Consider the following 23,768-nt stretch of genomic DNA (forward strand, 5'->3'; position numbering starts at 1 on the left):
CACTTGCCAAGGGTTCAGGAGCTATTCAACTAGTTTCTGGGTGTCTCACAAACAAAAAATCAATTCATGTGTTGGTATTAAATCTGTATGTTTGTGGGGAAGGAGAGTCCAGGGCTTCCTATTCTTCCATCTTGCTACCATCACCTTTATTGCATGGTAATTTAATCTCCTTAAAAGCAATACTTAAGAAATCAGAAGAGGTTAAATTGTGTCCTCCTACCTGAAAATTCCAAAGCAGCTTACAACTTGTTCAAATTATTCATATGATATATGTTCATAGTATGACTTAGCTAAGCAAATAAAGGCTGTGACTGACTAGAGAAGCAAACATCTGAAAGTTTTTTGAGTTTCAGGAACAAAAACTTAGTATCATTAATGAAATGGGAAGATCTTAGTTATTGTACTGTATTTAGAAATTGGCCACACTGATTAAGAGCATGTAATTTCAGAATACAAGCACATACAGAATTACGTTTATTGAAACACAGAAAGATTAAAATAAAATTATGACAGATTATATTGGCTGGTCTTCTCAGTTTATTCCATGTCAGAAAGATGAAGAGCTCAATATAACTTTTCACAAGCATTCTTATACATCAATAACAGACAAACAGAGAGCCAAATCATGAGTGAACTCCCATTCACAATTGCTTCAAAGAGAATAAAATACCTAGGAATCCAACTTACAAGGGATGTGAAAGACCTCTTCAAGGAGAACTACAAACCACTGCTCAAGGAAATAAAAGAGGATACAAACAAATGGAAGAACATTCCATGCTCATGGGTAGGAAGAATCAATATCGTGAAAATGGCCATCCTTCCCAAGGTAATTTACAGATTCAATGCCATCCCCATCAAGCTACCAATGACTTTCTTCACAGAATTGGAAAAAACTACTTTAAAGTTCATATGGAACCAAAAAAGAGCCCGCATCGCCAAGTCAATCCTAAGCCAAAAGAACAAAGCTGGAGGCATCACGCTACCTGACTTCAAACTATACTACAAGGCTACAGTAACCAAAACAGCATGGTACTGGTACCAAAACAGAGATATAGATCAATGGAACAGAACAGAGCCATCAGAAATAATGCCACATATCTACAACCATCTGATCTTTGACAAACCTGAGAAAAACAAGAAATGGGGAAAGGATTCCCTATTTAATAAATGGTGCTGGGAAAACTGGCTAGCCGTATGTAGAAAGCTGAAACTGGATCCCTTCCTTACACCTTATACAAAAATCAATTCAAGATGGATTAAAGACTTAAATGTTAGACCTAAAACCTTAAAAACCCTAGAAGAAAACCTAGGCAATACCATTCAGGACATAGGCATGGGCAAGGACTTCATGTGTAAAACACCAAAAGCAATGGCAACAAAAGCCAAAATTGACAAATGGGATCTAATTAAACTAAAGAGCTTCTGCACAGCAAAGGAAACTACCATCAGAGTGAACAGGCAACCTACAAAATGGGAGAAAATTTTCGCAACCTACTCATCTGACAAAGGGCTAATATCCAGAATCTACAATGAACTCCAACAAATTTACAAGAAAAAAACAAACAACCCCATCAAAAAGTGGGCGAAGGACATGAACAGACACTTCTCAAAAGAAGACATTTATGCAGCCAAAAAACACATGAAAAAATGCTCACCATCACTGGCCATCAGAGAAATGCAAATCAAAACCACAATGAGATACCATCTCACACCAGTTAGAATGGCAATCATTAAAAAGTCAGGAAACAACAGGTGCTGGAGAGGATGTGGAGAAATAGGAACACTTTTACACTGTTGGTGGGACTGTAAACTAGTTCAACCCTTGTGGAAGTCAGTGTGGCGATTCCTCAGGGATCTAGAACTAGAAATTCCATTCGACCCAGCCATCCCATTACTGGGTATATACCCAAAGGACTATAAATCATGCTGCTATAAAGACACATGCACACGTATGTTTATTGCCGCATTATTCACAATAGCAAAGACTTGGAACCAACCCAAATGTCCAACAATGATAGACTGGATTAAGAAAATGTGGCACATATACACCATGGAATACTATGCAGCCATAAAAAATGATGAGTTCATATCCTTTGTAGGGACATGGATGAAATTGGAAATCATCATTCTCAGTAAACTATCACAAGAACAAAAAACCAAACACCGCATATTCTCACTCATAGGTGGGAATTGAACAATGAGAACACATGGACACAGGAAGGGGAACATCACACTTCGGGGACTGTTGTGGGTTGGGGGGAGGGGGGAGGGATAGCATTGGGAGATATACCTAATGCTAGATGACGAGTTGGTGGGTGCAGCGCACCAGCATGGCACATGTATACATATGTAACTTACCTGCACATTGGGCACATGTACCATAAAACCTAAAGTATAATAATAATAATAATAAAAGAAAAAAAAAATAAGAAATGAAAAAAATATATATATAACTTTTCCTTGAGCAATTCTTTTATTGGGGTCCATGGTTGAGGTCACATACAAAGATGATCCTGCAGTTTCTGAACCATGTAGAGATTTGGAAACAATATCATCTAGATCTTTTGCTGGATGCCCTGAAGGTAAGGTAAATATACGTTAAGGTTTTCTATGTATCATGTAAAGAGGCTGAATCTCTCTCTCTCTCTCTCCCTCAAGCCACATTTAGGAAACTGGAGCATACATAGAGGCTATCAACCAAGATAGATAATTGTGAAGCCATATAACACAAGTAACAGTTGAGGAAATCAAAATGCTATTAACTTGTAATAGCTATGCTATTAACTTGGAAAGGAGATAATTTGGAATTGGAGAGTGAGAAGATAGCTGTATTTAATATTTGAAAGAAGTTTTTCTGTGAAAATGGACTTAAGTTATTCTGTGTGCCTTTATTCAGTGAATGGAAGTTAGAAGTAGGTATAGACTCCATCACTTTATAAAAATAGTGTTGAGTGATTATGTAATGAATGAGCTATTGATGGAAAGGAAGATTAATCAACTTACATTTAAAGTAATTATTAGTAGAATACTCGGTGGAGTATTTTACAAAAATACTCAGTGGAGAATTTTTAAAGCATGGAACACAGTTGACTTCCTTGCCTCCTATTGAAATCAACAGGCCATGTGCAGTTAAAACCTCAGGCAAATTTCCAAATATTTACTTGAGCCCATCAGTGAGGGCTATGAAGGACCATTCACGAGGGGATGATGTTTAACTTTTCCAGCTGTGATTGGCGGGATACCCTGCGTTACGGTTTCTGTTATGCAGCATTGACATCTGAAATCAATGTTATAATAAGAGCCTGCTTGTCACCAACCCAGGCAGGCTTACAGCTGTGAGCAGTTATTGTAAACTATAGTTTGGATTCTATCTTGGCAGCCATGTATGAGAAACTAAGCATGTATTTACTTCAGTGTACCAAAATGAATTCCAAATTGGGATTATTATGGAAATTTAAAAAATGTATAATAAATTATTTTTTAACTACAGAGGTTCAGTGCACAATGAGAAATCTCAACAATTTCTTTTTCTCTTTTCAAGAAATGTAAGTTAAATTTATAATGTAATTTAATTAACTTTCCTATTGGATGCTTAAATAAGAATTAGATAATTTTCCATAAAAAAAGCTAATGTGTGTCAACCTTACCCTTATTTAGGAGATTTGAGTTTTTCCCCCAAGTTTCCCAAATATCAGATAGGTAAGGAAATAAGATTGATTTATCTTTTCTAACCCCAAAATGTATGCATCAAAATGAGTGATATTCTTCAAAATAGTCATTTCTACCATGGTAAGCTATCCTTGTAATTGACTTAAAAATTACATAAGAAAATGAGTCACATTATTTACTTTGCTTCTTGTTTTTGAACAAAAATAAGATTACCCAGTGCACTCTTCCATCTTATTCTAAGACTTAAAAGTTATTGATTCATAGCTGCTTTCAAAAATCAAATTCATCTTCAGAGAATCAAGATTTGCTACTTGGAAGATATTAAAGGAATGCCCCAGGCTAGAAGGCAAGTCCATAAGGAAGAGCTTTATAAGAGTTTGCATATAGTGACATAGGCCACTGCTTCAAGGGATAGCCTCCTTTGAAGGTAACACATTTTTGCTAAAAGTAATGAGCCTTGTCACTTTATAGGCACATGGTGTTCACCGTACCTAATTGAAGGGTTTTCACTCTACTCTGCCTGGGCTAACTCATTGCATACTTTGAGTGGCTGGGTGTGTATCTCCATGCTTTCTGCCAGTATACTAGTTGGAAGTGGTAGGTGCAGGGAAAATGAAAGCAATGAGAAATAGCCAAAGAGGTTAAGTGCCCCAACCCACCTCTCACCAGTCCTGAAGGGCATGTAGAAGAATAGCATAGAGTGACAGGCTGTAGTTGATTCATAAAGTCTGTCAGAGAAATGGTGGGAGCTGTTGGAAGAAGCACTAACCGAGACTGAGAAGCAGGGATGAGATTGGATGAGGCAAGCAAAGAACCCGTGGTGCAAATTAGAAGGAGAAAGTTGCTAACCCTGCACTCACATGACCCTGAGAGTAAGGCGCCTTCTTAAATTTTGTGCCCTGTCTCACCTGCGTCACCCTACTCCTGGCGCTGGTCACTGGGGCCAACTTCTAATTCAGTTCACTTTTGCCACAGACTTGCTGAGCAATTTCGGACTAATTAGAGGTTATCTCATGCAGCTCCACATTTCCTGAAAGTAAAATGGAGATAATCCCTGAAACACTCATTCTGTAGGTTGCTAGAAGGATCCATCAGATGTGACAATGCCTTGTAAGCCATAACCATTTATAATTGTGTTTTTTTTTCTTTTTCCTACCATATCAAATTTTTTAAAGCATTTCCTCCTGGGTTCTTATTTTTCAAATAGCTGGGCATAACTGGACTATGGGGAAGATATTTTTAAACTGTAGATATCTAGGGCTTGCCTCAGTCTAATTAAATCAGAATCTCTTAGTGTAGGGCTCAGGAATCAATATATTTTATGATACTTCCTTATTAGACTTATTTTTACATTTTTCTCATTTATTTGACGTATAACAATTTATTTAATTGGCATATAATAATTGTGCATATTTATGGGGCACATAGATACTTCTTTATTAACTTATTTCTTAGTTACTGCCTTATGATGTATAATATACATTTTTAACATATTAGGTTTAACTTGAAATAATGTATGTTACTTCATGTATTATTTAAGAACTGTACAACAGTACACTTTCAGTTCCCACCTCCTTTCCTTTGCACTGTTATTGTCATACATTTTTTCTTTTACATGTTATAAACCCCACAATACATTAGTTATTTTTTTTGCTCTGAATGATCAGTTACCTTTTCAAGCAATTAAAAGTAGGAAAACAAAATCTTTTATATTTTACATTGATTTTTATCATTTCTGGTACTCATTTTTCTGTGTAGCTCCACTTCATATTAAAATTCTTATGCTGGCAATGAATTCCCTCAGCCTTTGTTTGTGCGAAAAAAACTATTTCACCTTCACTTTTGTTAGATATTTTCATTGGGTGTGGAATTCTGAGTTGGCAGATTTCTTTTAACTTTTACTTTTCAGTACTGTAAATATATCATCCAATGTGTTCTGGTTTGCATGGTTTCTGAAGATTAGCATCCCGTAATTCTTACCTTTTTATTTTATGTTTTTCTTTTATTCTGGATGTTAAGTAGTTTCACTATGATGTATTTAGATGTGTATTGTTTGGTATTTTTCCTTTTTGGTATTCTCTGAGTTTCTTGCATCTATACTTTGATGTCTTCATTATTTAAAAAAAAAACTTTCAGCCATTATCTCTTGAAATATTGCGTATTATTCTCTCATCTCTTTTTGAGACCTCAATTATGTTAGACCATTTTATATTGCATTGTAGGTCTTAGATGCTCAATTCTCTCTTTTTTTTCTTCAATTCTTTTTCCTTTTTGTGTTTTAATGGAAATAATTTATTGTGACCTGTCTTCAAGAACACTATTTATTTCCTCAGCTTTTTCAAGTTTAGTAATGGGCCCACTCAATCAATTTTTCCTCTCTGATAACATTTTTAAAATTTCTGGTGTTTCCATTTGATTTCTATTTGACCATTAAAGTTTCTGTATCTCTTCTGAAATTCCCCATCTGATTATCTATGTTGTTGACTTTTTCAAACTAGGTACTTTAACATATTAGTCGTAGTCATTTTAAAATTTCTGTTTGTTACTTCCAACATCTGGGTCATGTCTGAGTCTGTCTCTGTTGTTTGCTTTATCTTTTCTCATGGGTTGTTGTTTTTTTGTTTTTGTGTATTTTGTAATTTTTGATTGAATGCCAGACATCATGTATAAGATAGTGAGTACTGAAATAATATTTATGTCTGGAAATTGGCCAGCCTTTTTGTCAGGCCATTAATATGAGAGTTGGAATCAATTAATCAGGACCTGAGCTGCATTGGGGCTTTATTTTTGCTATTGTTACTTCAGTGCACCGCAGCTTTCAAATTCCTCTGGAATTGGACTGCTAATGCCTTGTACTTATATTTTAACATCTGTAATATTTTCAGATTCTTAGGTTGAAGCCTGATATGGGGGCCCTTAGGTGCTGGAGGATTTCTCTCAGTGTGGCTGCTGCTTATTAGATTTTAGTTGTCTTTGTATGCCTGTATTGCAGAAGGGGTCTCTCTCCTTGCACTGTCCTCCTCCAGTGGTAGGCCACTACTGCTTGTTTTTTAGTGTTATAGCTTGTAGTGGAGTTAGGGCTGTTTTTGTTATTGTTGTTGCTTTGTTTGTTTGTTTGTTTTAAATCCTTTCCCGGCCTTGTTTTAGGCAAAGTCAGCCTCACATCTGTGGTTGGATTTGAGCAAGAGTTTCCTTCCCTGCCCAAGTTGGAGCAGTCCACTACTTGTTATAGGAGTCAGGTCTTGGGCCTAGGAAGCTTTTATGCCCCTTGAGACTTTTTCTTTTGCCCTTTTGCCTACAGCAATTGTTTTTGCCTGAAATCTAGAGGTCAGAAGGCTCTCCATCTCTACCAGAGCTACACTGGTTTTACTTTTATTGCTCCCCCAGAAGCAGTAGATCTTTGCTTGCACCTGTGGGTAGAAGGGTTTGATGCCCCCTCCTCAAGCAGCTTAAAGCTTTTTGTTTTTGTTGTTGTTGTTGTTGTTAAGAGGAAATGTTCCATAGAAATGAGCAGGGCTTTATGCCTATCCCCTAGCAGCCATATATCACCTCATTCTCATCCACACTGCAAGGGAATGTCTTGTTCTCAGACTTTCTCATGGCTTCCAATGTTGACCCATGGGAAAGGGCTTGCCCATTAGCACAATCTGTGCCTTTGGCCCTGTGTCTTTGGCCACCAGCTATTCCAAATGACACATTAGTCCAGGGGATTCTAATGAACAAAGTATTGAGAATCACTTGCAGGAAAAGAGATTTCTTAGGAAGTAAATCTGTTTTTATAGAATTGCTGTTGGTGTGAGTGTTATTAGAATTATAAAACCAAATCTAACATAGTTTTCCACTATCTTCAGAACAGAACATTTAAAGATTTAGACTAGAGAATAATGAAGAGTATAGTTTTGCCTTTTCTCCCTGACCAATTCTGGATTATTTTCTGGTCTTTGACTGCAAACTCTGCCCTCAGCTGCTCGTGATTGGCCTAATTATTATCAAAAGGGAAGATATTTATCTAATGGCTTCCACACAAAGGATTGGAGGTGTTCATATGACTTTCAGGGGTCACTTAGCTAGTGAAACTTCAGCTCATCTTGATCTCCAGTCAAGATCCTCAGCAGCTCTGGCCAAGGAAAGCATTTTGGCACCTGGCTGTCAAAGGGAGACTCTTATGTCCATGCTTCTTTCTTAGTGAGTGCATTTCCTGTTGACAGAATCGCATCGCCAAGCGCAGCAGGAAGCTAGTGGACTATGACAGTGCCCGCCACCATCTGGAAGCTCTGCAGAGCTCTAAGAGGAAGGATGAGAGTCGAATCTCTAAGGTAGGGATTGAGCCCATGGTGAATACCACTCTCCATATTTTATGACCTGTTGCAGCTTTACTTTTTAAAATTAAATGCCTCCTCTGTAAAAGGAGATTGGAATCTGAATGGAATTTAAACTGAAACATAGTGCTTTTTGTTATTTTTAATCAAAATAAGGCTTTTCATTATATTGTACAGTTCATATGGGGGATACTGACTCACACATTTTGATCAGAATGAACTTTGACCTACAATGTTGCGGGATCAAAGAAAGTAGTGTGTCTGCACTTCCTTAGGTGGTTGTGGTCCACTCTCAGTGCTGAAATGCAGATGCAGATGGGACACCAAGCTGAAATTCCCAGAGGTGACTTTTGATTGTCTGAGAGTACAGACGTCTGGATTTGCATAAAACAAATTTTCTGTTAGAAAACATTCTTTAGTAGCTTTCACCATGTATGTCAGCAAGTTACAGATGCCAACTAACTGAAGTCACCTCCTAACTATACCCTCTTCTTCCAGGCATGCCTTTTCCTATGTGCCTACACACAGCTGCCTGAATGGTCTTTCTACATCGAGATATGTTTCTCAACTGCTTAAGTCTTTTAATGGTTTCTATTGCCTCTACAAAAAATACTTAATTTCTTAGTACAGCATAAAAGATCCTCACAATTTGGCTGTAACTCACCTGTCCATCCTGATCAACTTTCAAGTCTCCTTTCCCCTCCTTGCCTTCTTCCATAAACATACCATGAGCCAGAACTACACATCAGTTTCTGAGCAGTTCACAATAACAAATGCCCTTCATGAGAGGCCTCCTAGATACTAGGCACCCTGTTCAACACTTCATCTACATTAACTTTCCTTAATACTCAAAACAACCTGTGAGGTACACAGTGGTAAAGCAATCTGACAAGTTCACATGGTAAGCTAGAATTCCATTTCAAGGCTTTCCACCTTTATGTATTGTAATGTCTTTCTTACCCCCTCCTTTAGCAAACATTTTCTGATTCTTTAGGATTCAGTTAAAAAATTACCTTCTCTCTTCTCTGCACCACCTTCCATATAGCATGCTCTATAACACATTCTAAGTCCCTTTTGTAAATACATCCTGTAATGTAATTATTTAGACTTTCCACTAGACTGGGAATTTCTTGGGGATGCATTCATGTTCGGTATCCATAGCAGAGCTGTCTACATGGCAGGCAGCTAACACATTTTTGTAGAATAAATGAATCAGCCAGAAACTGCAAGAGCAACCATTGTAATCAATCTGGTTTCCAGTTTTAGGGAGTCTTAGTGTTTCATGTTTAATTGAAAAACAAGGATATGCTTTTAACCAAATACTCTCCTTCTCAAAATATTTCCAAGGTGCCATAAGACTATTCTTATTTTATATAAAATGATGCTGTTGTGTATAGAAATGGTCTCTCTTAGTGTAAACACATGTTATGTTTCATTCCTAGGCAGAAGAAGAATTTCAGAAAGCACAGAAAGTGTTTGAAGAGTTTAACGTTGACTTACAAGAAGAGTTACCATCATTATGGTCAAGGTAAAAATGTTTCTCTATGGGTTGCACATGTTCCTTTTAGAAATTCAAGATCAGTGAATATCCTTTATCTTGTCTTTATTATTACTGTGACACTTCAACACTTTCCAGTGGAAGTGTTCTTTATCTGTGCTTTCCAGTATGGTAGCTACTTGTCACCAGTGGCTATTGATCGCTTGGAATATGGCTAGGATTAAAAAGGAGGAGCTAAATTTTAAACTTAATTTATTTTGTTTTAATTTATTTATATTGAAATAACCACCTGTGGCTAGTAGCTGCCATATAGGATGACACAATTTTAGACCTTGATCTATTTCTCAAGTGGAGACCTAAATCTCAATTAGAGGCATTAGGAGGACTGCCCTTCATCTTGAAACTTACAATAATATCCTTTCAGTTCTTGGAGGAACTTCCTTTATTCCAAGAGCTCATCTAGTCATCTGGCTTAGATGGTAAGCCTCTACTTTCAGCCCTGACTTTTAAATCTGAACTGTATTCATATTTTAAGCACCAGATATTCTTACTTACACATTACTCTACATTTCTTGTGGAATTATGTGCATTTTTAAATAGTTGTTCTGTTTTTCCTACTCAGTGGTAGAACAAAGAAGTTGTTGGACGAAATAGGACCTTATGATCCTTGATCTCTATCAGCATCCTCATGCTCCCACCCCAAATTAGCCAGAGTTGTACTTAAAATAATGCCACGTTATTTTAAATCAGGTCCTCTATTTCTAACTTCCAACTAGATGGATTTGCCCATGAAGCCTTCTTATATACAAATTCTAGAGCTTCTATTTACCCACCAAAATTGTAAGCATTTTGAGGGTCTATACTAGAGTTTGCCCATTTTTATGTTCATCTCTAGTGTTTTTAATTTTTGCCAATAAAAGACACTTAGTGTTTCTCTCTGAACTGAAATATCTGGATGAAATTTTGGCTGGTTTTTACCTCAGTGTCCAGCCATCACCCAAAGTCCAACATGTGAAATTATGTCATTGTTCATCTGAATTTACTCATTCTCTCTACATCTGCATTTCTTTTTCTTTTTATTTATTTTATTTTATTTTGTTGGTGCCATTATTTCTGGGTTCCGAAACCTCAAAGCTTTGCAATTGTTACCCACAGGAAACCAAAAAGCCATCAAAATAAACAATCCATCATTTTTTGGCGTGGGCTTCTGGATCACTCTCCCTGTCTCTGGTCCCACTGTCCCCACCCTAACCCTCATCATCCTGTTGTGTATTATGATGGTAGTCTTGCCCTTACATTTCTTTCTTTGACCTCTTCCTGTACACCTTTTCTTTCAGAAGCTCCACCTTGACATCTCTGTGGCCTGCTTAGGACCTCACTGTATGTGCCTAAAGAAGACCTCTTCTCTCCCCCAGAGAGGATTTAAACAACCTGAATATATACAACTTTTAGGGATAGAGATAAAACAAATATCTATTTATGATTTGAATTTATTTAGTTATTCACATTTATTTAAAACCACAAATTATATGATGCTATGGCTTTTTAAAAAAAAATACAGATATTACTTTTTTACTCTTATATTTCATGGAATACTTTTATCCAAAATCTTTACATATATCTTTAGCATCAGTGTTTTTGTCCTTACTTAAGATACTCATCATCTCAACTAGCAGTTCTCCAGAGCTTATCATCATCTTCGACAGATATTTAGTTCCAAACACAGGTTGTCATTTACATACAATTAAGACAGCTATACTTTTTATTTCCCCTGTAAAGGAATTTTTTATGATTTCTAATGTAATTGCTTTTTAAACTGATCTTCAAAAAGGCTTGGGTACCACAGTGTTCAAGGCTTTCAATGATGAGATAATACCTCTGGGAAATTGCCAGTGCCAATTATGAAACTTTGGGGAAATTGCCAGAATTGCCAAGAGACAGATATTTATTATTTGCCTTAATATGTATTGGGTATATAACTGAGGTTTTTCTAGTGATCTCTGCTACATCCAAAACTAGCATTGATGTTATTTCAGTCTTTTGTGCCCTTCCTAAATTGTATTTGGTTATTCAAAGTAAAGTAATTGTTGGAGTGTCTTGTAGCATGAAAGACTTTGTAGGGACTTAAAAACAAAGGGAATATCTGAGGGATAATTTTGGAAAGGAACCTTTCCCCTTTTCTGGTCATACACAGTATAAATGTTTCAATGCTTTTGAAATCAATCTAATGTCTCACTCTGGCACTTAGGAAATAACATCAGTCAAAACTAGTTTTTCAATCCAGATCCTGCCTTTTGATCAAAACCTGACTTAGGCCTTCCTTTCTATGTAGCATATTTCTTGATGAAATCCAGATTACTCAAGCATAATAATTGTGTGCATTGTGTATGCTGTATACCAAAGATCATTTTTTGGAATACTTTCTATTTGCTAGGTGTCATTTTGTGTACTTTACATATATAGCGTCTGATCATTACAATTACAGATCTCTCCATTTCACAGATGAGAAGCTAAAGATCATATTAATTAAATACCTTACCTTAGCTTGTTACGCTTGTAAATCCTAAAGGTAGCATTCAAAAACACTTTGGTGTTTTGTTTTGTTTTCCTGTGAATCCTGCTGCTTTTATCTAAGGCCTTTCTTTATCTAAAATGAGATTGCATTCAGTCATAATTTTTCAAGTTATTCCATAAATACATATGTTCTTTAACAAGCCATATTACTCAACCTTGAAATTGAAATTAGTATTTTGTATCTTCTTTGCCTCCTATGAGGAAATGCATAATACTGGGCATGAAGTAATAAACATATTACATGTTAGTTATTAATGCATCAAACTATTTATAATCCTTCAGAATGTTGAGTGGAATGTTCTATATATGCCTGTTAGGTTCAGGTTGACTATATGTTGTTCAAGTTTTCTATTTCCTTACTATCTTCTGCCTTGTTGAAAGTGAGATATTGAAGTCTCCCACCATTATTGGGCTTATTTCTGTCTTCATTTCTGTCAGCTTTTGCTTAATGTATTTTAGGGCTCTGTCATTAGGTGTATATATGTTTATAACTGGTATATCTTCTTGATGGATTCACTGTTTTTTCTTTATAAACTGTCCTTCTTTGTCTTTAATAATTTTGACTATTTTGTCTGATATTACTATAGCCATTCAAGCTCTCTTTTCATTACTCTTTGCATAGAATATTCTTTTTTCCCTTTTTAAACTTTCTACCTATCTTGAATCTAAAGTGTGTCTCTTGTAGGCAGTATTTAGTTGGATCATTTGTGGGTGCACATGGTGTGTGTTTTATCCATTCTGCCAGCCTCTGCCTTTTGATTGCTGTGCTCAGTCCATTTACCTTTATATAATTACCAATAATGTAGGCTTTTCTATCTACTATTTTGGTAATTGCTTTGTGTGCCTTATGTCTTTTTTGTTTCTCTATTCCTCCATTACTGCCAAGTGTAGAAAACTTTCAAAAGTCTGGAACTGATCTTCAAAGATTAGTAGTTCATGAAGGAGAAATGAACTACTGCTTAGAGGGGGATGCAGGTTCAATTTTAAAAAAGGAAATACTAGAATATGATTGCAGGTTTTAAAGGAGCTTATAGATTATATAGATAGAGATGATAGAGTAGTATCACCAAGAAGGAAGGACTCTAAAGAGAATTCTTGAGGTAAATCTTGTGAAATAAGTAAAGCCACCATTTAGTGAAAAGGATATTCTAGGCTGACATAGAGTATGAATAAAGGCCTGTGGGTTGAAGCAGATATCTGGGTTCACGGAACTTTAGTCTAATGTAACTCAGGGTCAGAGTGATAGTGTCTAAGGAGGGGCTTGTGGTGATGAAGTGGGAGAAAGACAGGGATCAGATACATATATCATTCATTCAACAAATATTTATTGACCACCCACTGTGTGTGAAGAACTCCGTTAGATGCTAAAGATTCTGTACTGAAAGGTTTTGTTTGCTTGGAGCTTATATTGAAGGACAGGGAAAGGCAGTTACCTTTAAAAGAAATGAAAAATAAGATATCAGACAATAAGTTCAATGCAGAAAAAATTTTAAAAAAGGATAATTTAGTAGAGAGTGACATGAGATGGTGTAACTCAGACTGTAGTTTGGATGTTTAGGGAAGTTGTCCCTCAAAGAGATAGACAATATATAAATAAAAGGAAATTTTGGGAAGATTGAATCTAGCTTATATATGTTGAGTTGAGGAATCATTAGGAAATTCAAAAAGATGTGTCTATTAAGCTAAGTCTAAAGCTTGAAGAGAGATTTGGGAGTCATTACCATATGGGTGGTAATGATGCCATGAGAGTTGATGAATTAGATGGTTGGATAGATCAAATGGCAAGATGAGGATCAAAGAAGAACCTTTGAGAGCACTAGTATTTTATGGAATGTGCAAAAGAAGAGGGGACTGTGGAAAAGCCTTCCAAAAATTAATCAGAGATGTAGAAGGAGCCATGACAGATGGATATCTCAAAAAGGCAAGAATGGAGAGAATTTTAAAAATGAGGAGTGCCAGGACTATCATTTACAATAGAGGTATCAAGCAGATGAGGACTAAAGAGGCATCACCTTTGGTAAACGTCCAGAGGGGTTTCAGTAGATGTTGGGATCAGAAGCTTGATTATAGGCATTGGAGACTCCATTGGAGATGAGGAAGCAGCAACAAGTGTCTGTTATTTTGAGGATTCTAACTATGATGGGCCTGAGGAATTGTGGCAGCTGGTATAGGGAAATTAGAGGACAAGGGGAGCTTTCTAAAAATAACTTTTGTCGTTTTAAGAAGGTGGCATAGCTGTGGTAAAGGTGGAATAGTTTAGGACTGAGGATATGTGGGGCAAACAGGGGATCAAGACAGAAGGAAGGGTGTTGGTAGGACTGACCAGAGAGTGTTGAGGGGTACACCACAGGGCCCAAGCTTGATAAAGCAGTATGTTCAACCTGATCAAGGGTAGTGGCCTGGAAGAAAAGTACATTGATCTCACAGAGGTTTTGAAAAAAGCAGGTGGAATGGAAATGAATGAATGAGGGAGCTCATGGCCCAGGAAATTAGGTTAGTGGGTGGGCCACTAATCTGCCCCATTTCGGAGGTGAAATAGTTGTAAGTCATGGCAAGATCCAAAATGTCAGAGGCCAGTGCAGAATGTGTATAAATAGAATGCTGGGGTCACTAGTTAGAGGGCTCTTGTTTTGGCTGGATAGTCATATGGTTGTTGAGATCTACTGTATTAGTGTTAGGATTTGGTGAGGGAGAGAGGGGAAACCATGAGGCATGCCGTTGTGGATTGTGGTTGGGGTTGAGGAGTCTTGCCGAGAGGTTGATATTAAGCTTTGAAGAGGTTTAATATGAGTGCCATTAATCCCAGAATGGAGTGTAAATGAGCTTAGAGGATCAGAAGAGAGCTAGGAAAAAACTCTTCCTCGTACTCCATCTCCATGGTAAGTGAGGGACAGCAGGGGTTGCCTCCTCCACTGAAAGAGGGTCTGGGGGAAGCACTGACACTCCCCTCCAGGGAGACAGATTTCCTTAGGGCATTGAGAAGGGGAGAGTGCTCAGGCCTGCAAACTGTAGCTGTGATAAGCTCAACTTAAATTTTCCTTTATTTCTGAGAACAAAGAAACATCTTAATAAAGTTTCTTCATTCACTGGCTTGTTTGTTCATTTATGGAATTTATTCATTTATTCATGCCTGCTGTGTACTAGGTGCTAGGGCTGTAATAGTGAACTAGTTAAAGGCATTCCCCTCTTTGCAGGATCTCTGACTTCATAAATTGGAGAAAATCACGATCAGTTGTATCAAAAATGTTGGACACTTTATCCTAATTAAATACATGCTAGTTAATTTAATTTCTATATTAAAAAATGAAATATTAGAAATAGATGTTTGTTTAGTTATTCTAAATAAGATATTTCTGATACTACACCATTTTCTCAGGATAATAATTGATTTGACAACTTAAGATATGCTGTATATCAGAAAACAAAATTGAAATATAGAAGAATGGGACTTCTTTTTTGTTTTTGCCTAATGCATCCAAAGTTAAATATGTTTAAATAGAAGTGCCATTACATATTGATAAGAAAAACAATACTAAGAAATAAAAATTTGAATAGGTGATTCACAAAAGAAGGAATATGAATGAGCAATAAATAAATGAATGAAAGTGTTAAAGAAACATAAACTTAAAAGTCAGTGACATACTAACTTTCGGCTATCATATTTATAAAGGTTGTATGTAAGGTAATGTTCAATTACCTTGTATATAAGGTAATATTTAAGGGACTATAAGTGGCCCAGTCTAGTGCGAGCAGTTGAGCAGTTTGACGGTGAACATCAGTGCTTATTTGGTTCACTCCTTTTACCAGCAAATACCTTCAAGAAATCTGTCCTAGGGAAATGAATAAGCTGTGTACAAAACCTTAATCATAGATATTCATTAGGGTTTTGTTTACCTTAGAAAAAAATTAATAAAAATAAAATAATACTTTCCAGTGAAGTTCAACTTACACACCTCTTCCATCTGTACCCACCTTCTATTTAATTAAATTGGACCCTTCTTTCTGCAGCCCAAGTTTGTCCTCTTAAGCAGATGTTTGCAGCTGTCACAGGGCCCATTGCTCTCCTCTCTTCTCAGTTTCTCTGTTTCTGCCCATATCCACTCACTTTTGATATGTAATCATGTATGCCTTCTTGTTGTAACTTAACATTCCCATGTGATTTTATAAGCTGCTTATTTCAAATATATATACACATATATAAAATCTGCTTATTTCTGTTACACACACACACACACACACACACACACATATATTTCCATTGTAAGTATAAATAGAGCAGCCCCTCTGGGTGCTTCTCTAACTGGATTGTACATTCCTAGAGACATGTTCACCTACCACTATGCGTGTACCCAGAGTTGGATAGGTCCTTTGTTGAGTAATTGAAGGAAGTAACTGAAGGAAGAAAAGTGTTAAGAATTACTGTCCCAGTTGATTGGGGCCCTGGAGAAGGGGTCATGAGTTGTCACTCAAAGTGCCCCAGAAGACTTCTCTGCAAACACTGCGAGTGGAGTCCCTCTGCATAATGTACAGGTAACCTGTAGGGTCTCTCCTTGCCCGTCAAGCTGCTGCCTTAATTAGCTTCCTCAAATACAGGTGCAAGTCTTCTCCTTTACCCTATCTCAAACACATCTAGGGGTTGCCCACTGCCTGCCAATAAATGGTGTGCTTCATGGTCTGGCAAGGACCTCTGCCCCAGAGAACCATCTGCTTCCTCACTAGGCTCTCCTCTCCCAGGCTCTGGTCTGATCTTCCTGGGGGCTTACCATTTCCCAAACACACTATGGAGGATTTTCTTTATTAATGAATAGATGTCTATATGCATGTGTATTTGTATGCATATGAATAGGTATATGCACATTTATTTATGAATAAGTATATGATCTTTTAAAATCAATTAAAAGAAAAATATATGAAATCAGGGTCACATGATCACTGTAGGTATAGAAAATTAAGATTGAGTCAAATATGTTAGGGATTTAAGTAAAGATAAGCCATAGAAGAAGTTAATCTCATTGCTATTATGAATGGGCAGCTTATGTTTTCATTTACTCAGTGATGACAAACTCTCATTTTTGATGAGCAATTAGAATTAATTTACTGGTTTTGTATTTCCCTCTATGAAACAAATTTCAGAGTCCAAACACATAATAATAACTAGACCGTTTATAGTTTATAAAAATTAATAATGAACTTCTCAAATCTTGAAAGCAAGAAACAGTAGCTAAAATATAAATAAGTTCTCAGGGCGGGGGTTCCATAAGCATTGTCTCTGAATCAACAGCATCAGTTATCATCTAGAAACTCATCAGAAATACAAATTCTCAGTCTCCATGCTCAGACCTACTGGATCAGAAACACACCCTTCAGGTGGTTCTCATGCACACTAAGGTTTGAGAATCATTGTCTTAAGGCACTGAATTTTAGGAGAGGTCATGCTCTATGCCAAAATATATTTGTTTTTGTTCATGAACAGATGAGGAAATGTTAGGCTTGCTTTGGGTTCAGTATTTTATTTAGTCCAAAGTTATTCAAAATGGTATAAAAGAAACCTGGGTTTTCATACATTTCATTGCTATTAAAATTATTTTTGCTGACTGGTCTTTCCCTCTCTCTTCTTTCCTCTCTTTATTTCCACACGGCAGACGAGTTGGATTTTATGTTAATACTTTCAAAAACGTCTCCAGCCTTGAAGCCAAGTTTCATAAGGAAATTGCGGTGGTGAGTCATGATGATTATTTTTGCATATGGAATATAAAGTAAAGGAGGGTTTATTTTGGAAGCAAATGAAATGGGATAGAATTATCCAAAGAATTCACCCTTTTGTATGTTTCTTTTAGTAGTGCGTTATTACCCTTGGTAACATTTCTACGGTTTTTCATAGTGATCACATAGTTCTTTGTATCTTTTGAAGATTTTGCCACAGTTTTACAGTGTTGTCTCTTTTACCAGGCAGTTTATAAAGTTGGAATTCCCAACGGTATTTTAGGCTAATGAAAAATTGCTCTCAAAATATTTAGGTAATCAACAACTCTGTTGTTGATTGATTTTTGTTGTTGTTGTTCTAAAGGGTGGAGTCAATTAAACAGTAAGCTTTTGTTTTCTGCTGTGTACTCTGGTTAATATATATATATATATATATTTAGTTTACTCGTGTTTCGTTTGTTTCAGTTTTGACATAGATTTTAAATTTTAACCTTATACAGAATTTCAGTTATCCTGAGGCCATCCAAACTATCATAAAATTTATAGTTTCTCAATAAGCAATTTCTTTCGTGGGGAGAATAGCCTGAATTGGCACCAGAATGACATGTGACTAATAGACAAGTGGCCTCTGTTCCCTTAGCTTTGCCACAAACTGTATGAAGTGATGACGAAACTGGGTGACCAGCACGCCGACAAGGCCTTCACCATCCAAGGAGCGCCCAGGTAGGCCCCTGCTCATTGGAGCACCTGTAATGTCCTGCTTGTTAAAATTTCTGCAATCTGTGGACCAGCCTGTACTATTTTATTTATCCTACAAAAGTCTCGCAGGAGCCTTTTCACCCTAGAAGCTGACACTAATTTTATTTCTGTGCTTTTACATTTATTTCTGGCCTTCAGTGACCCAACTAGGATTCTTCTTCTTGTCACAACAGCATTGACTTTCTGCCTCTCTGCCTCTCTCTGCTTTCCATGAGGCCTGATAGCAACAGTGTGAAATTTTAATATATAATGTATATGCTTGTTGTAATATATAATTTGTTATGCACTTAATATTTTCTCTGGAGAAGAAAGGAATTCCCTAAGTTTATGACAGTTTGTCCTGATTGTTATCATTGATGCTGACATCTTTTATGAATCCATTTTGGGAAAGGAAAGAGGAAGTAGGTGAGATCTCATCTTCGTCTTACCTCCTGACTCTTGATCTGGTGAACACTGTGCTGTTTTTGTTTTATTGCATGTTGCATTATGAGTATGCCAGTCAAATACCCCAGAGCCCCAATGATCCATAGGTGAACTGTCTGCCTTGCCAGGGTTCTGCTGCACACCAGCTTTCTCCGGTGATTCTGGAATCCTTTTTATTCCATCCTTCGCAATTTTGTATACTCAGAGAATGATGGCTAGTGAGCTGGGAGTCAGAAGACCCAGCTTTCGGTTTTCTGATTTTGCAGTTAACTTGCTTTGCCTTCCTTGAGTAAGTTAAAAACCTCTCTGGTTAGAGGTCTCATTTTTTTTAATTCAATAGAAAAAAGAAAAAGATACTATTGAACTACATGTTTTCCAAGGTAATATACAGTCCTGACATTCTATATTTGCCATTTTAATACAAACACTTATTGGCATACATTTATGAAAACACACATAGTCATACACATGAACCAACTTCTACATATGTTAATGTTTGGATCCCTCTAGAGATTGTTAATTTTATTATTCCCTGCTCTTTGGATTAGCCCTACTTATAGGTTCTGCTATGGTTTCTATACTATGTAAGCAGTAGTATATCTTCTCTTCCTAAGGGAAAGAATATTGCCTGAAAGAATACATAAGAGAGGCAGAGTTACTGTTTTCCATATGGTTACTTCAGTATGGGGCTAGGCACAAAGGAAGAATTGGAATAGGAATATCAGAATGACATTTGAGTGTTTTAAAAATGAAGTGCATGAAAAAATTTAGGGTTGTTCCCTTACATGGAAATGAAAGGGACAAATTCATCTGAAAATTTTAATGTTGCCAAATGAGATACAGTGAAGAAAAAGTGGGGCCATGACCACTTAATGAATGTTCCTTTCATTTTTTTTTCCACATTCCTCTGCAGAATGAGGTGGTGAGTGAGCTCAGTGGCATCTCTATTAAGCTTAGATTGGGGCTATGTTTCTGTCTGAGGCCATGATTGCTGGCATATGACCCCAATCATGTGGCATGTCTGTGTTCTCGCTAAAGGACCCAGTTTCCTCAGCCCTTTGAGTATGTAGACCATGCTGCTGTGTACATGCTCTTTTATTTTGGGGTACAGACTCTGTTTCTTCAAGCTGTAGACTTTAGAAATTCTTAGAGAGTAGGATGTGTCCTGAGTGCTTCTTAGTCATCACGTTTGGGCTGTTCCCGAGCATCTGGCCGCATGCCGGGAACATGGTGGGTTCTTAGTAAACGAAACTGAATCTTGTCTGATTTTGTTGCACATTTCAAGATGCCAGAGTTGAGTAGTTATTTATAAGGCCTAGAAAGAGAAATAATTAGTGAGTTTATTTCCAAATGTTATTAGAAAGCACTTCTACAAAATCCTTACTAACACTATCCTAAGGCTACCTTTTAATATAAAAGTTACAATTTTCATAGTTTTTTATAGATTATGACATGGCAAGATTCTCTTGTAAATAGAAAGTGAAACGAGTAAAATCAATTCAGCTTATGTTTGGAAGATTCTTGCAGAGCTCGTTTGAAAGAACAGAGGGCTTGCATTACTAAGACCTGAATTCAGATTCACTAAATTGCTGGGTGATTTTAGAGTTTTTATTTTTAACCTGTCTATGCCCCACTTTACTACTTGTAAAGTGGCTACTGTGAAGACAAGAGATAATATATGAATGAGGTCTCCGTAGTGCAAATAAATGGTACCAGTTATCACCATCACTGTTGTGATTAACCAGAATTAACCTGGAAGGGGAGAGCAGGAGAACAGACAGTACCTGTTAGGCTTCTGGGTTTCTCTGAGATGGAAAACCCCTGATCAGATGAATACTGTTCTTGAGAAGGCCCCTTGCCCAATCCCCTGTGTTCCTCTAGTGATTCGGGTCCTCTCCGCATTGCAAAGACACCATCACCGCCTGAGGAGCCTTCACCCCTCCCGAGCCCGACAGCAAGTCCAAATCATACATTAGCACCTGCGTCTCCCGCACCAGCACGGCCTCGGTCACCTTCACAGGTAGGAAGAGGTCAAATATATTGGGGGATAGAGCTCATGATGAGGTGAAGGTGGCCCCATCTAGGATAATCCCATGGTGCCGGGGCTTTAAGAGAACTTTCCAGTTAGGGAGACTGAGATGTGAGGCTTTAGGCATTGTGACTGTCATGAAGGTATCCACCTGCTTTTCTTGTTTGACTTGATATTTCCTCACATGCCCTATATTCAAGTTTTTTGGGACTTACCACGTTCTCAGCATGCTCAGGCGAGCATGCTCTCTCTTCTCCTATCTCTTGCTACAAAACTCTTTTCTTTCAGTGCTCCATTTAAATCCTACCTCTGCATGAAAGCTTCCCTCTCCTAGTGGTTTAGAGTCGGCAAGTACTTCCAAGAAAAGCAGTTATGTTTATATGTCATCTCACATTTTTTGGTACACCTGGACATTTTTTAGTACACACACTTGCATATGAGTGGCCACTTAATAAAACTGAATTGAAGAAATAACTGAAGAGAAACAATAAGGGCTGGGCAAAGGTAACTGTAGAGAGAAACTACCACCTTTATTCTCCCTATGTTGGGTGAAAATGAAATTTCTGTAGAAAAATTTATAGTCCCCAGTCCAGTTCAAGCTTTCTTGTACAGATGCTGCTTGCCTTACAAAGGGGTTGTGTCCTGATAAACCCATCATAAGTAGAAAATATTGCAAGTTAAAATGTATTAAATACACCTAACCTATTGAGCATCATGACTTAGCCCAGCCTACCTTAAACGTGCCAAGAACACTTAACATTAGCCTACAGTTAGACAAAGTTATCTAACACAAAGCCTATTTTATAACCGTGTTGAATATCTTGTGTAATTTACTGTTTATAGTACACTGTAGAACATAATAGCAGTCATTTACCCTCGTGATCACAGGGCTAACTGGGAAGTGTGGTTCACTGCCACTGCCCCGCCTCATGAGAGAGTATCTTCACACTTTCTGCTGAATGCCTATTGCTTTTACACTTTCCTAAAGTCCGAAAAAATCATAGATTGAACCATCGTAAGTTGAGGACCATCTATATGTAGTTGAACTAAGGAAAGTCTTGGGAAGATACATGTATTAAACAGATCTTTAAAGTTTTCTACTTTTCAAAATCCTTGAATGGAAAGTGAAATGTAAGCTGCCTATAGTTGGTCTCACCAATTCAAATGAAAAGCTGCTTTAGTTTTGAAATTTTAATTTATTTCTGAAATGAGAAATTATTTTCAGTTTAGTTCAGAAGAGGGTATTGCCCTAGTTTAACCTTTAAAGTATATGTACCTGGCCCTGCAGCTCTGTGTATTGTACTTGAGTTGAGATGAATGGACTCTTATAGCCTCAGTTTTGTTTGAGAGCCTCACAAGTAGACAGCATTCTTTACCTGTATCAGATAGGCTTGCTGCTGTATGCAGATATAAGTTTCAATCAGAGCTCAATCTGTCCATGTAGCTCTGTTCATGTGCTTTCTTCATGGCTGACACAATGTCTTTGCCTGGATTAATGTTTGTATTTAATGCTTCCTAGACAAGGAAAGGGCCTCCTGTCCCACCTCTACCTAAAGTCACCCCGACAAAGGAACTGCAGCAGGAGAACATCATCAGTTTCTTTGAGGACAACTTTGTTCCAGAAATCAGTGTGACAACACCTTCCCAGGTAAGTGCCTGGTTCAGGGCTGGTATGTCCATAAAAGTCCCATGGTGGAAGGACTCTCAGGGGCTAGCCCTAAAGAAAGTGGTGGTGCCAGAACCAACAATATAATTTTAGTTGTCATTCAGGCTTGTTTTAATTACTTGGTTAGTCTGAAGCATTCTTAAATGGGAGATGTACAGTATTTGAAAATTATCTATTTTTTTATTAAGGGTAGTATATACTTATAGAAAATTGGAAAAATATTGAAAAGTATAAAATGAATAGTTTATCTTATTTTTTAAAATTGTTGTATTGATACCAAGTATTTTACATATTTATGGGACACATGTATTTGTTACATGCATAGGATGTGGAATGATCAAGTTAGGGTATTTGGGGTATCTATCACCTTGAGCATTTATCATTTCTATGCATTGGTAACATTTCAAGTCGTCTCTTCTAGCTACTTTGAAATACCTAATACATCGTTGCTGACTACAGTCACCCTAATCTGCTATTGAATATTGGGGCTTATTTGTTCAATCTAACTGTATGTTTGCATCCACTAACCAACCTCTCTTTGTCTCCTCCTTCCACCCACACATCCTTCTCAGCCTCTGGTATCTATTATTCTATCCTCTATCTCCGTGAGATAGATTGTTTCTAAGCTCCCATATATTAGTAATACATGGCATCTGTCTTTTCTGTGCCTGGCTTATTTCACTTAACATAATGACCTCCAGCTCCATCCATGTTATTGCAAACGACATTATTTCATTCTTTTTTGGTTCAGTAGTATTCCATTGTGTGTCTATACCACATTTTCTATATCCATTTGCCCATCAAGGGACACTTAGGTTGATTCTCTGTCTTTACTGTTATCAATAGTGCTGTGATAACCATGCAAGTGCAGGTATTCCTTTGATATACACATTTCTTTTCTTTTGGATAAGTACCCAATAATGGGATTGCTGGATCTTATGGTAGTTCTATTTTTAGTTTTTTTGAGGAATCTCCCTACTGTTTTCTGTACTAGTTGTACTAATTCTATTCCCACCAACATTGTCTAAGCGTTCCTTTTTCTCCATATCCTTGCCAGCATCTGTTATGTTTTGTTCTTTTAATAATAGCCATTCTAACTGGGGTACGATGACATCTCAATTTGGTTTT

General features: G+C 37.1%; 1 protein-coding gene across 7 annotated transcripts in view; it reads left to right on the forward strand.

The window, feature by feature from the left end:
- The window catches only part of AMPH (amphiphysin), a 249,394-nt gene that overhangs the window by 152,920 nt on the left and 72,706 nt on the right, over positions 1-23,768 (forward strand). For all 7 annotated transcript variants that reach the window (XM_054559278.2, XM_054559280.2, XM_054559279.2 and 4 more), the window contains exons 6-11: positions 7,878-7,985; positions 9,431-9,516; positions 17,703-17,778; positions 18,404-18,486; positions 20,827-20,965; positions 22,494-22,622. In XM_054559278.2, coding sequence (XP_054415253.1) covers positions 7,878-7,985; positions 9,431-9,516; positions 17,703-17,778; positions 18,404-18,486; positions 20,827-20,965; positions 22,494-22,622 — 621 coding nt within the window. The remainder of the gene's footprint in view (positions 1-7,877; positions 7,986-9,430; positions 9,517-17,702; positions 17,779-18,403; positions 18,487-20,826; positions 20,966-22,493; positions 22,623-23,768) is intronic.

The sequence above is a fragment of the Pongo abelii genome, chromosome 6, assembly GCF_028885655.2.
Source record: "Pongo abelii isolate AG06213 chromosome 6, NHGRI_mPonAbe1-v2.0_pri, whole genome shotgun sequence".
Taxonomy (NCBI): domain Eukaryota; kingdom Metazoa; phylum Chordata; class Mammalia; order Primates; family Hominidae; genus Pongo; species Pongo abelii.